At 43.0% G+C, this 13,615-nt stretch overlaps 1 protein-coding gene across 1 annotated transcript; it reads left to right on the top strand.

The window, feature by feature from the left end:
• Positions 1-6,674: 6,674 nt before the first annotated feature.
• Positions 6,675-11,849, top strand: LOC308150276 (actin-binding protein IPP-like; the record flags this gene model as incomplete). Its single annotated transcript, XM_080523125.1, has 10 exons — positions 6,675-7,044; positions 7,307-7,518; positions 7,768-7,987; positions 8,125-8,283; positions 9,046-9,137; positions 10,085-10,168; positions 10,426-10,555; positions 10,645-10,767; positions 11,027-11,247; positions 11,625-11,849. The coding sequence occupies 10 exons, from the start codon at positions 6,675-6,677 to the stop codon at positions 11,847-11,849; spliced, it is 1,836 nt and encodes a 611-aa protein (XP_080379251.1).
• Positions 11,850-13,615: the final 1,766 nt, after the last annotated feature.

Genomic DNA, 13,615 nt, shown 5'->3' with positions numbered 1-13,615 from the left:
TGTTGTTAGAATGTTACACTTCAACACCCATTATCTGCACAAACGTGTAAGCTAAAGCCGAGCTGTCAGTGTGAGGGGCCAACCTACTTGTCAAATGGGTGTGGTCTCCAAACCACCTCCGATACATTACAACTTTTTATTCCATTTTGTTGTAGTTCAACATGACATACAGTACCTCTCCTTGAAGGAAGCGTATTCAGCCTTGCAAGCTTCATACTTGGAACTGTGGTCAGAAAGTGTAAAAAAGAAAAATACAATCATTATTAACACAGTTACTTTGTTACAGTTATGAGCAGGATCAAAGGACATGACATACTCCTTGTGATTTTGGTATGTAGAGGCACTACATACACACAGTTAATGAAATGTACCTTATGTCTTTGATCTTGGATTTGTAATGTGATTCCATCTCGATCCTGTGTTAAAAACAATGTCTTCAATCAGTAATCTTACACCAATTACAATTAAATGAACTGCACTGGGTAGGGCAGATACATACAGCATACAGTGGATTATTATAATAATCTAATACTTTTCTATCAATCCACACACAATACCCAATAATATAGAGTTGTGCCAAATGAATAATAAAGAGCCCACCTTTGTTGTTGCTCATGTTCTTTTGTGTCAGACCTGTAATGCAAGGAAACATTGTATAGGGTTAATTTCTTGGACTTGTGAGTGTCATACTGAACATTTTAAATGTACACATTTTTTTAACAAGAGACTTTCTGACCATGAGCGTATATCAAACTCCTTAGAGATTGGGTTAGCGATTCCCGACACGACTCAGTCTTTCAAGACTGGCTCAGGAAAGGCATCAGATGGCTTAAAGACCCGTTTAAAGATAACTGTTTTATATTTCGACCAGTTGTCTGAGAAATACGACTTTGTTTCAATACTTACAGGTCAGACACTATGCACTCTATTTTACTGTGTTTTCCTGAAGAACTTGACGCTAATCATGACACATTTCTCTCTTTTGGCCCGCTATACCCAGAGGTGCACAGTCCACATTGGGTGGGAAAAATTCCATGTTGACATGTCCACCTCTGGACAGCATTAAAGCGGCTTGGGAGCATGATTTGGGACAGGCACTATCTGATCAATAGGATTCCATCCTCACATCAATACACAAATCCTCACTGCGCAAGACGATGGCAATTTAAGGCAATTTAATTTAATTAGCAACTGGTGGGAGAGGTGAGGGTGGAAGGGGGGGGGGGGGGGGGGGGGCTGTCTTATTTTACAGTCTTACTGTTAACATCGCCATTGTTCTTTTTGTTTGTTTGTTTTTATTTACATGTTGATGTGTAGCCTATTCTGTAAACAACGTGAATTAATTTGCCCTGCCCAACAAGCTCTGATTTTTTTTTCGGAATTCAATAAAAATATTTTTTAAATAAAGACATTGGGTTAGGTTTATTTTTCATGTTATAATTCCCACAGGGGAAACAGCAACTCATACCCATGAATATATATCACTATTATTTTAGACAAAAAGATGACTGACTCATAGGGCAGATACATTTTAGCTTCTGTTTTCTTTCTTTTATATTTGATTCCTTAATGTGTAGTCATGGCCCAAAATATTGCCACCCCTGCATTTCTGTCAGATAATCCACCACTTCTCCCAGACAATTGTTGCAATTACAAATGCTTTGGTATTCACATGTTTATTTCTTTTGTTTGCATTGGAACCACACAAAAGAACAAAGGAAAAGGGTCCTCCAACATGTTAGGCATTCTAAGTAGACATTTGCATTTTTAATTTCTAATAATAATAATAATAATAATAATAATATTTATTATTATTATTATTATTATTACCACCATCTCTCAATATTATTAACATTAATATCAAATGTCCATGTTTAAATATGTTGAAAAAGATAACGGTTTTCATGAGGTGTCCTATCTTTTTCACATGACTGTATATTTTACTGTGTATAATACACAGCCCAGTCATGGGCTGACTGTAAGAGATGTCTTAGCATTTCAACTAAACTATCACTCCTTTCCAAGTTTTTTCCAGATTTACCCCAGAACTGTGTTAAAAAATAAAGTTAGCTACTTTTGTTTTGTTTTGTTAATATATATATATATATATATATATATATATATATATATATATATATATATATATACAGTATATGATAGTCCATAATAGATTTGTAGATGTTCAGTAGATGTTCAACTAACTGTCAACAACATTTCAGCACACTATGCATTAACCTTAGCCCTAACCTGAGCCCTGACCCTAACCTTATTCCTTACCCTTAAAGAGTTGCATGTGATAGTTTGATCGTTTGTTGATAGTTTGAGCAACTGTGATTATAGGACTGTCTAAATGAAGTGTGACCTGTGCTTATACAAAATGCTCATATTTATTGAAGTTTGACATACTCTTAACTTTGACTGCCAGCCATGTTCAGAGCGGAGAGCTCCACACTGCCAGACTTTTGGGGCATTTTCGCTGAACTTTGAAGACCCACCAAATATTGACTTTTCGGACTACATATACATTGAACATATCTACCAAAACTTTAGACTCTCTTCTTTCATCAGAAAAATAAAGTTTGTTTCTAGCCTCTTTGAGTGTTAAGAAATCGGCCGTAGAACATAGGGTGGTTTCAGCAAAAACACCTGATTTTGACCAATAAACAGAGAAAACGAGCTTTTTCTGCAGAGAAGCAAATTCAAGCAAAACGGTGACTGACGTCCACATATTTTAGTTTTAGTGACACCTCAAACATCTGAAAAGTTGTTTACTTCTATGAAACAATAAAAACAACACAGGAAAAAAGGCTTTTGATGACAAAATAACTACATTTATTCACAGATTTAGAACATTTAGAATCATCATCACTCAATAATATATTTTTTTCTGTGTGGTAGGCTTTGAAGCACTCTCCTGAGTGCAGGGGTACATGGCAGGACCTGCACCACATTCTGGTCTCTCTCCTTTTACCCCTTCGAACGCAGACCCTACATTTTCTTGCTGGCTGTGTGTTATTGCTGGTGGGCCTTAATTTTTCCAACTCATGCCTGGCCATCCGGTCATCCAGCCTGCTGTCTGGGTCTCTCTGTCTTGCTGCCCTGGTTTGTCGGACCTCCTCTTCCTCCTCCTCCTCCTCCCCCCCCCCTCCTCCTCTCTCCCCTCCTCCTCTCTCCCCCTCCTCCCCCTCCTCCTCTCTCCTCCTCTTCCTCCCCCTCCTCCTCCTCTCTCCTCCTCCTCCTCCTCCTCCTCCGCTACATAGGCCTCGCCACCCTCCTCATGAACTCCAAGTGTGTTTTGCACTTCCCCGGGTTCCTGGCCTTGTACAGCACATATGCATTGAACACACACAGCTGAAATAAGTATGCCACAAACTTCTTTGACCAGTTGAGTGTTTTCCGTATGAATGGGTAGTATGCAATGTTCTGGTCAAGTTTGTCCACCCCATTCATGCAGGCATTGTATGCCACAACACACTGCGGTTTGAGCTGACCCACCTTCTCCTTCTTCCCCTTCTGCCACACCTCCACCCTCTGCATGCTGTCATGGTGGCAGGTTGTCACCATCCTCACCAGACGCTTGTCCTGCCATGCCATAACCAGCACCCTGCCATTGTGCCGCACCAGCCTCCCCTCCACACCCAAGTCGGTCTTTGTCGGCTCCCTTATGATCTGCGGTTCCCCCCTGTTTTTTCGCAGTGTTCCGCAGACGTTGGTGTTGGCTTTGATCAACTGCTCACACAGTTGAACAGAGTTGTAGAAGTTGTCCATGTACAGTGTGTATCCGTGTCCTGTGAGACGGTCAAGGAGGGAGAACACTGTGTCTGGGAGTGTGTTATGCTGGCCAACATAAGGCTTCATGTTAAAACAATACCCAGTATAAGAGTCACACAGTATGTAGGATTTAATTCCATACTTCACCGGCTTCTGAGGGTTATACACTTTGAATGATAGGCGGCCACGCCACTGCATCATTCCTTCATCAATGCAGATACTTTCAAAGGGCTGATACAGCTCTTTGAATTTGGCTACAACATGATCTAAAATAGGACGCACTTTATACATTTTATCTGTGGCGTCCTGTGATGCATTATTGTTGTAGTGGAGAAACTTCCAGATGAGCTGATACCTGTTCCTGGACATGGTTTTATTGAAGTATGGAGTGGCGTCCTGTTGATCCACACTCCAATACATTTCTAGTTTTGGCTTTTTTATGTAACCGGTGATGAAAGTGAGTCCAAAGAATCGTTTCAGTTCTGGGACTGTCACCGGTTTCCATGATCTCCCTCTGGAGTGTCGGGATGTGTCGGGATGTGCCTGTAAAAACTGCTTGGCATACAGGTTGGTTTGATCTGCAATGTGCTGCAGCAGCTCATCAGGAATAAGCAGCTCCAGGAAATCAACCGGCAGGTCAGATTCCAGCTCTGCAGCAGCATTCTGGGGTCCAGGGGTTGCCGTGAATGGAACCTTTGTGGGTTGCCAGTCACCGTGACCCCAACCAGCAGCTTTCTCTGAAGACAGCCGTCTCCTTGCAGAAAACCCACTGGTTGAGGCACGTCCTCTGCTCGATTCAGGAACTGCAAAATATTGAAATATATACCATTTTATACAAAATATATATACAAAAGGCATGTTTTATTGCTTTGTAATGATGTAGTGTAATAGTGTAATAGTAATAGTAATAGTGTTATACTGCTCTAGTGATGGTTATAGTTTCAGCACAACACACACAGGTAGACATCAACACAGAGAGGTCACACACAGGTCATCAACACACACATCAACACACAGAGGTAGACTTCAAACACACAGGTCACACACAGGTCATCAACACACACATCAACACACAGAGGTAGACTTCAAACACACAGGTCACACACAGGTCATCAACACACACATCAACACACAGAGGTAGACTTCAAACACACAGGTAAACATCAACACAGAGGTAGACATCAACACAGGTAGACATCGCACGCACACACACACACACACACACGTGCACGCACACACGCACGCACACACACGCACACACACGCACACACACGCGACTCCTAGTAAACACAAGTCAGCACAGGTGAAACAGAGCCTCTCTGTCCTGAGGCAAGGCAAATGTATTTGTGTAGCACATAAATGTAGACCCAAGGTTATCCATAACTACCTCATAACCAATATTAGCCTCACATCACATTACCCATAAACATCCCCTCTTCATCTCCCTCATATCTGCACACACACACACACACACACACACACACACACACACTCACACATACACACACACAGTCTGTAAAGAATACAAAAAGAAAAACAAATTCATTCATTCATTCATTCATTCAACACAGTTTTACCTTTGCTTTTCACACTTGTGTCTTGGATCGTGGATCCGCGCTGATCTGGAGAGGATCCCCTGCTGCTATCCGATCTGGATGGCAACCACTCGTCCGACGAGTCGGGGTCTGGTTCGTCATCCGATTCTGAACTGTTTGAAGAACTATTTGGCTCCGATGGCCGCGCGTTGTTTGGCTCCGCGTTTGGCACATCTTCTATACCAGATCTGCTTGCAGATCTGCTTGACCTGATCGGCACCACACTCCTTGCAGATCCACTGCCAGACAAGCTCTGCAACATTGCCAGACAAATGGCGTCTTTGGCAGTCAACGTTACTATTCTATAAGACGCCAAATGGCGTCTTTGGCAGTCAATGAGTTAATATTATTGCTTTTTCAAAATCTTTGGATTTGGACAAGTAACTTGAGCTCTCGGACAAGTAAAAGATAAGTTCACTTGTCCGAAGGACAAGTACCTGAAAAAGCTTAATGTCAAGCCCTGACAGGGCACAGATGAAGCTGGGGTACATAGAAAAACAACGGCAAGTTTATACACATTTCCCGAATCGGTCACGTGGTAAGGCCGGCAGGCGAAGCTTCGCTCTTACCATAAGTCATCAACACATGCCTCGATACGCGCACCACAAAAATCTGCCTCGGTTACTCGACACACGCTACGAAGCGTCGGCACGGAAGGACACATCACTAGTGGCGAGAGAGAGACACACCTAAACAACTGATGCTGCTGCACATCTTGTAAAGATCACATGTTCTTATGTTATTATACTTATTTAGCTACAGCACAATGTCTGATTTTAGCCCACCTAAATATACAAGTCTGTTATTCTGCAGCTAGACTAAAACTATGGATTTAGGATGAGCTATTGTGTTATTACGCATTGCTACTTTATTTATTTAGGTGAAATATGAAATTTGCTTAAGGAAATGTGTCATGTGCAAGTTTGAACCAGATCAGATGATGATGTGTACAAAAATAAAGACTATAATGACACAAATGGATCTGTTGAGAAAACAGTTAACAGTCTACATAATGCATCAATTGCACTCAATAGGGACAAGCACATATCCCTCACAATGTCTTGTATATACAAACACTCAAGCTGAAGTCACGATTAAACAATAGCACCACATCTTTGCTCCATGTATTACTATGACTTAATGAACTATGAATAATTTAATGTGACTTTTGAAAGTGTGTCAGTCACAGTCATGTGTGTCTTCCTTTTTGCCATAGAGTCAGATGACGTGTCTGCTTAGAGAATCTTGTGCCATGAAGCTGTAGGTGGGTGGACACACCACAGCCCCTGTCTCTGTGACTGAGTCACCATGTCCTTAATGGGTCCACCTCGTTCCCCACCTGCCTCTACCTCCATCTCTTGGAGTAGCAGCCATGGTGACACCGCTGCTGCTGTGGGGACTCTAGGGTCCCCTGAGCAGGCTCTCTATGCCTCTGACCGCTATGCTCGACTCATACTGGCCCAAATGAACAAGATGAGGCTCCGCACAGATTTCTGTGATGTGAGGCTGAGGGTGGGTGGACGGGTCTTCAGTGTGCACAGGTTGGTCCTGGCTGCCAGCAGCCCCTACTTCTCTGCCCTCTTCTCCGGGGGGATGAGTGAGGCTGACAAGGAGGAGGTCCAGATCCTGGGAGTGGAGGCCGAAGTCTTCGAGGTCCTGCTGGAGTTTGTATACACAGGTCCTGACAGGATACATGCTCTCCATCCACAGACAGTATACACAATGATTAGAGAGAAAGATATATCGTTGGTATCATTCATGCATAGGACATTAGTTCATTCATTACACTAGTGTGTTTGAATGAAAGCTAATACACATGAATTGCACCACCATGTTATATAGCCTAGGTGATGCTTATTTTGATTGATGGTAGGATAGCTTCTTTGTTTGTGTGCATCTCTCTGACTGAAGTCTGAGCTGCTTGCCCCCCCCCCCCCTAGGTATGATCAACGTGACAGTGGAGAACATGCAGGAGCTGATGGTGGCAGCAGACATGCTGCAGCTGAGTGAGGTGGTGTCCATCTGTGGAGAGTTCCTCAAGGGCCACATGGACCCATCTAACTGCGTTGGTGTCTACCAGTTCCTGGAGCAGATCGCCTGTCTGGACATGCTGGAGTTCACTGAGAACTACATCCATGTCCACTTCCTGCAGGTGCAACATTCTCTTTCCTTCCTCATCCCTCTCTTTCCCTTTATCTTCCTTTTCTATTATTTTTTAATTTATATTTAAGTTCCTAAATGACTTCTCCAAGGCAGGATCTATCTCCTTACCACTCATTTTAATCTACTTTGTATGTAGCTATGACAGAAACGAATATCCCATCTTTAAATCAGTAAAAAAACGTTCAAGCCAACACATAAAAACTAAAAGAAGAAACTCAAAGAAACTCTGTCTGTCTAGGTGTGTGTGTCTGATGAGTTCTGGGGCCTGTCGAAGGACCAACTGGTGAAGCTGTTGCGCAGCGAGGAGCTGAGGATTGAGGACGAGTACCAGGTGTTCACGGCAGCCATGGACTGGCTGCTGCAGGACGTGGCCAAGAGGAAGAAGCATGTGGTGGAGGTGCTGGATCCTGTACGCTTCCCTCTGCTCTCCCCACAGAGACTCTTCAAGTACATCGAAGGTAGTTGAGACCCACAGTACAGTTCAGAGGCAGTACACAGAGAAGCCTGGAGCTCACCTTGACGACTCACGACTTGACAGCACTGGATGATTCCATGCATTAAACTGACTGACTAGTCATTTAATTTCTCCTTGCAGGCATTTCTGACTTCAGCCTGCGGGTGGCACTGCAGACTCTGCTGAGGGAATACACAGAGGTGACCCAAAAGTCTCCCAAGGAGAATAAGATGTACAGTCTGTTACAGCCTGCTAGGATGAGGCCCAGAAGAAAAGCCAGGAAATGTCTTTATGCCATAGGTAAGCCTCTGTGGTAAACTTTAAAAGGGGCAGTCTGGGATTGGTATATACATTTTTGGACATTTAAATTAATGATTTGTTAACATTACAAAACACCCTCAAACTCACCGCCCTCACCTCACTCACTGCTTTCAAACAAATCCTGCAGCGAACCATAGTCGATCAATGCACCTGTTGATCACCGTCTCTCACCCATCCCATAACCCATCACTGCCTCATTTTAAGTACCCCTGCTCCACTACCCCCGCTATCCCTCACCTCCGCTCTTCCTCACCCCTACCTCCTCCGTCTCTCTCCCCTCTCTCTGACTGTTAGTATTTTAATGCATCTGTATTTGCCATTGTTTTATTGTTTTATTGTTGTATTGTTTTATTGTTTATTGTATTACTTAACCTTGTTTTATTTCTAGCTTTCTAGCCCCCCCCCCCCCCCCCCCCCCCAAAGAGCCACTGCTTTTTGGTCAGGCTGCATTTGCAAATAAGAATTTGTTTGCCTGGTTAAATAAAGGTTAAATAAAAAAATAAAATAAACATTTGTAGCCATTAATTCTTGAGCCCAAGCATACATAGCTCAGTCTATTAATTTGAGATGTGTTAAATTTCTCCAGCCCCATCCCTCAGCTGTTTACCCAAAAAAGTGGCGGGGAGACCTCTTTGTTGTTCCTGTAAAATCATTTGATTATCAAGTTTCAATACAGCCCTCATCTCCCTACGTTTGCGTAGTAAAAACACTCTCACGTCACGTCTGGTTTCGCCCTCTCAGGAGGCTACACTCGGCTGCAGGGCGTCCGTTGGTGTGACGGGAGAGCCCTCAGCTGTGTGGAGCGCTTTGACTCCTTCAGTCAATACTGGACAGTGTTGCCACAGTTACTTTGAAAAAGTATTCTGATTACTGATTACTGATTACTCCTTTAAAAAGTAATCTAGTTACTTTACTGATTACTTGATTTTAAAAGTAACTAAGTTAGATTACTAGTTACTTTTTTAGTTACTATTGGCAGCTGCCTAGGCACCCGACCCCCCCCCCCCCCCGCAACATAAAAATGAAAACTGGTTTTGCCAAAACTCACTTTATTTTAACAGTAACTTAAATTACATAATTAAACTTTAAACAATAACTTAAAACAACAAAATAAAGAGTCTTTCTTTGCCTCACCCAACATAAATACTTGTTTTTAAACAATAAAATAAATATAATCTTTATTTAACAGTAACTAGCAAGGAGTGGTTTCACAAAACCTAAAACCTACCCTGACCATTCAGATATGATCGTAATATAATCCTAATCCTAAACTGGGTGAGTCTGAGTTGATCAATGATCAACATTTATGTTCTTGTCATCCTTTGCTGACACAAACTCAAAATAATCCTTATATTTCCAGCTATTTAACACATATCTCTGTTCTCGCTCCATTGTGTAGGCTACGCTTCTGTTTACACTGTGCAATCAGCATGGTGATACACGTGAGCGATTCTGCTGCAATCTCGCGATAGTCGAGAGCCATTTTTTGCGGGCATGGCCTTCCATAGTAACCTCGTGTTGAAAACGTGAGCACTGACGTCACTCCCCAAGACGCGAGAAATGTTTGTTTACTATCGAACATTACAAAGAAATACTGCATTTAGCCTAAGTTATGAGGTAGTAACGCAATAGTAACGCACAGCCACTTGAATAAGTAACTTTAATCCGATTACTGATTTGGAAATAGTATCGCGTTAGAATACTCCTTACTGGTAAAAGTATTCAGATTAGAGTAACGCGTTACTTAGTAACTCGTTACCGGCATCACTGATACTGGACCACTGTGTCCTCCCTGCATCAGGCCCGCAGTGGGCTGGGTGTGGCCGTGCTGGAGGGCATGGTCTACGTGGTTGGAGGTGAGACAGTGCACTCAGTCTGTCTGTCTGTCTGTCTGTCTGTCTGTGAGAGGTAGAAGTAGAACAACTTCGTTATACAGTGTGGAAATCAACAGATGGTGGTCCCTCAAGTTCATGAGTAAAAACAAAAACGATGTACAAGTGCCATAATGCAATCACAGTCATACTGTATGCATACATGTTTGACATGTCGATATTTCACAGTGGAATTTCCATTTGACATAATATAATTGTGCTTTCCGTTTGCTATTGCCCAGGCAGGGAGGACTCCATGATATTCGACTGCACAGAGAGATATGACCCAGTGACCAAGCAGTGGGCGGCAGTAGCCTCTTTGAATTTCCCACGCTGTGGAGTTGGCGTCTGCCCCTGTCACGGGGCGCTCTACGCACTAGGTAAACACCAGCCTGTCACTTGGGACATGCAGTACATGGAAGTAGATGTGAATAGAGTATCATGTGACCTCACTACTGTGCTCTTGCAGGTGGTTGGATCGGATCGGAGATTGGGAAAACGATGGAGCGCTACGACCCGGCAGAGAACAAGTGGGAGATCATCGGAAACATGGCGGTTCCACGATTCTATTTTGGCTGCTGCGAGTTACAGGGTTAGGCTCTCCCAGAGATCAATAAGGAACCTATGATTTAGAGACTAGCATGCTTATTCAGTGATAATTAAAAACAAATAAAATAAGAAGAATAAGAAGAAATGTGTATATATATATAGTACATGTACAAGCAAAATGTAATACCATATTCACACCATATTTACCCTTTGATCTTAATGAACACTCTGTTATTGTAATGTTATTGTTAGGAAGGTCCTCTGAACCAACTAGATCTGTGTGGCCTTTGATCGCTCTGCAGGGTTCATCTACGTGATCGGGGGTCTCAGTGACAAGAGGATGGAGCTGCGCTCGGCCGAGATGTACGACCCCATCTCCCACCGCTGGAGCGCCCTGCCTGTCATGGTTACACGACGGGCCTACGTGGGCGTGGCCTGCCTCAACAACTGCATCTACGCCGTGGGAGGCTGGAACAAGGCGCTGGGCTCCCTGGAGACGGTGGAGAAGTACTGTCCTGAGGAGGTTGGAGCCTGTCTGTCTCTTGTCTGGTGTCTGTCTCTGCTGTCACACAGAAGGCTTCACAATTAGTTAGTGTATTGGACATTGACCTTTGACTGAACAATAACATGAAGGGGATACTTCACAAAATACATGTTAACTGACTTGGCCCATGCTAAATGATGGTCGCCTATAGAGGGGAGGGTGGTGCCTGTATACTTAGATAAAGCCGCAGAGTCTACCCAATTGACTAAAAGATAGACTAAAAGGTTAGAGAGCTGAGATATTTATGTCAAAGATGTTTTTTTTCTATGAATCGCAATAGATGAGCATGTATTATTGACTAGTACAAAGACTGTGACTGTGTGTCTTTTAACCATAATGTGTCTTTCCTTCCACAGGAGAAGTGGGTGGAGGTGGCACCTATGGCGGTGGCGCGGGCGGGGGTGTCCGTATCAGCCGTAAATGGTCTGCTCTACGCTGTTGGGGGGCGGGCCACCAGCGGAGACTTTTCACCACCCGTGACTGTGGACTCAGTGGAGATCTATGACCCCCACCTGGACACCTGGACTGAGATCGGCAACATGATCACCAGCCGCTGTGATGGAGGGGTGGCCGTCCTCTGAGAGACAGGTCCACTGTTTCCATCCAGAGCCATATCACAGAAGAGTCCTCCTCCAACACATTATTACTATTTCGCTTGAAACATGGCCTTCACCAGCAATGGATTTAGATGTTGTACAGTGGCAGGACGCCACAGTAGAATCTACTTGCCCACCTCCCATATCCATGACCACACACATCGTACCCTCAGCCAGCCAGTGAAGTGTGAGCTACAGTGGAAACTTGATCATGTACAAGACATTATGCTCAGCATCTTACAGAGCACAAACGGAGGGCCTTTTTCTTGGTAGAGGAATTTGCTGTTCAAAGTCAAATAGCACTTGTTTCCGTAGGCTTTGAGATGGTGGATTTACAGAATGTTTGATTGTTTGTTGCTGATATTGCTGAACTAGACATTGTACATTGAACACTGAGCCAAAATGGCAACCTAGCACTCTGTCAGTTACACTGAGGTGTGTCAGTGTGTCTTGATTGCAAGGTAAATTGCTTCTATTGTGCACTGTGATCTTTTAGCAAGTGTGTCTGAACTGTGGCACTTTCAGGATGTAGCCTAATTTCAATGAGTGAAGATATGGCTCTCAATTGACAGAGAGAAGTCTCATTGCACCATTTCGGCATACAGTGGTGCTCCAAGATGTTCATGAGAATGTCACTCTTTTCTCTGACATGATATGAACTGATCGACCTGTGCACTTTGACTTATATATTATTTTGACCCACCTTTAATCTCTCACAGTGCAATTAACACCAAAACTGTTTTCTAAATTTCAAGTGGGTTATCCGTGGGGGGTAGTGGTGGTCTAGTGGATAGTGAGTTGGACTTGGGATCGGAAGGTTGTGAGTTCAAATCCCGCCTGAAGCCACACCACTACTAGTGTGCCCTTGGGTAAGGCACTTCGCCCTCAGTTACTCCAGGGGGAATGTCCCTGTAATTCGTAATTGTAAGTCGCTTTGGATAAAAGCGTCTGCTAAATGGCAAATGGCAAAATTAATTCTACTTCTATAAAAGCTACAGAGAGAGAGTTCAGGTTTATCACAACAACACGACTTTAACACGATTTTTGATATATTCACCATCACGAGTTTGCTGTTTCATAGAAATGCAACGACAAGTGCAACGACAACTTGGTAAGTAATTACATTTATTAAGAAACAATGTGTTAACATATTAACACACATTAACACTTTATAATAACTTTCATCCATAAGGCATTTATAAACCACTAATAAATAACACACAAATAAATGTGAATATGCTTTTATCATGTTATGTTCTGTTGTTATGCTCTTAGGTCATTCCTCCACTGTGGCTCCTCTGGGGAGGGTGTCTAGAAATCATGCTGCTCCACCCTTCATCATCATATCTGATGATGATGATGACGATGATGTGCCTGAGGAGATTGTGGTGATAAGCAGTGATGATGAAGAGGAGGAAGTGGAGTGCCAGCAGCGCAATGCCTCTTGCCAGATTGTGGTGAAGGAAGAGGAAGAGGAGGTCCCTTCCTCAAGCTGGGCCTTGACCTTTAGATCAATTTTGTTTGGTTAGTGAATGACTTGTTCACTTTGATACTAGAAATGTTTTTCTAAAGAATTGTATGGGGTGGAATTAAAAAAAGATATAGTAACAACTTAAAAATAATGTGCTTTTTTAATGGGACACCAAAATAAATAAAGGATAGAAAAAAGCTAAAAATAAATAAATGTGATATGCTATAACATGTTATTTGACTATTGTTATGCTCTTAGGTCATTCTTCCTCTGTGGCTCC

This window comes from Nansenia antarctica, assembly GCF_963989245.1.
Source record: "Nansenia antarctica genome assembly, chromosome: 2".
NCBI lineage: Eukaryota > Metazoa > Chordata > Actinopteri > Argentiniformes > Microstomatidae > Nansenia > Nansenia antarctica.
Note: the sequence above shows the minus strand (reverse complement) of the source record. Positions and strands in the feature narration are given on the sequence as shown.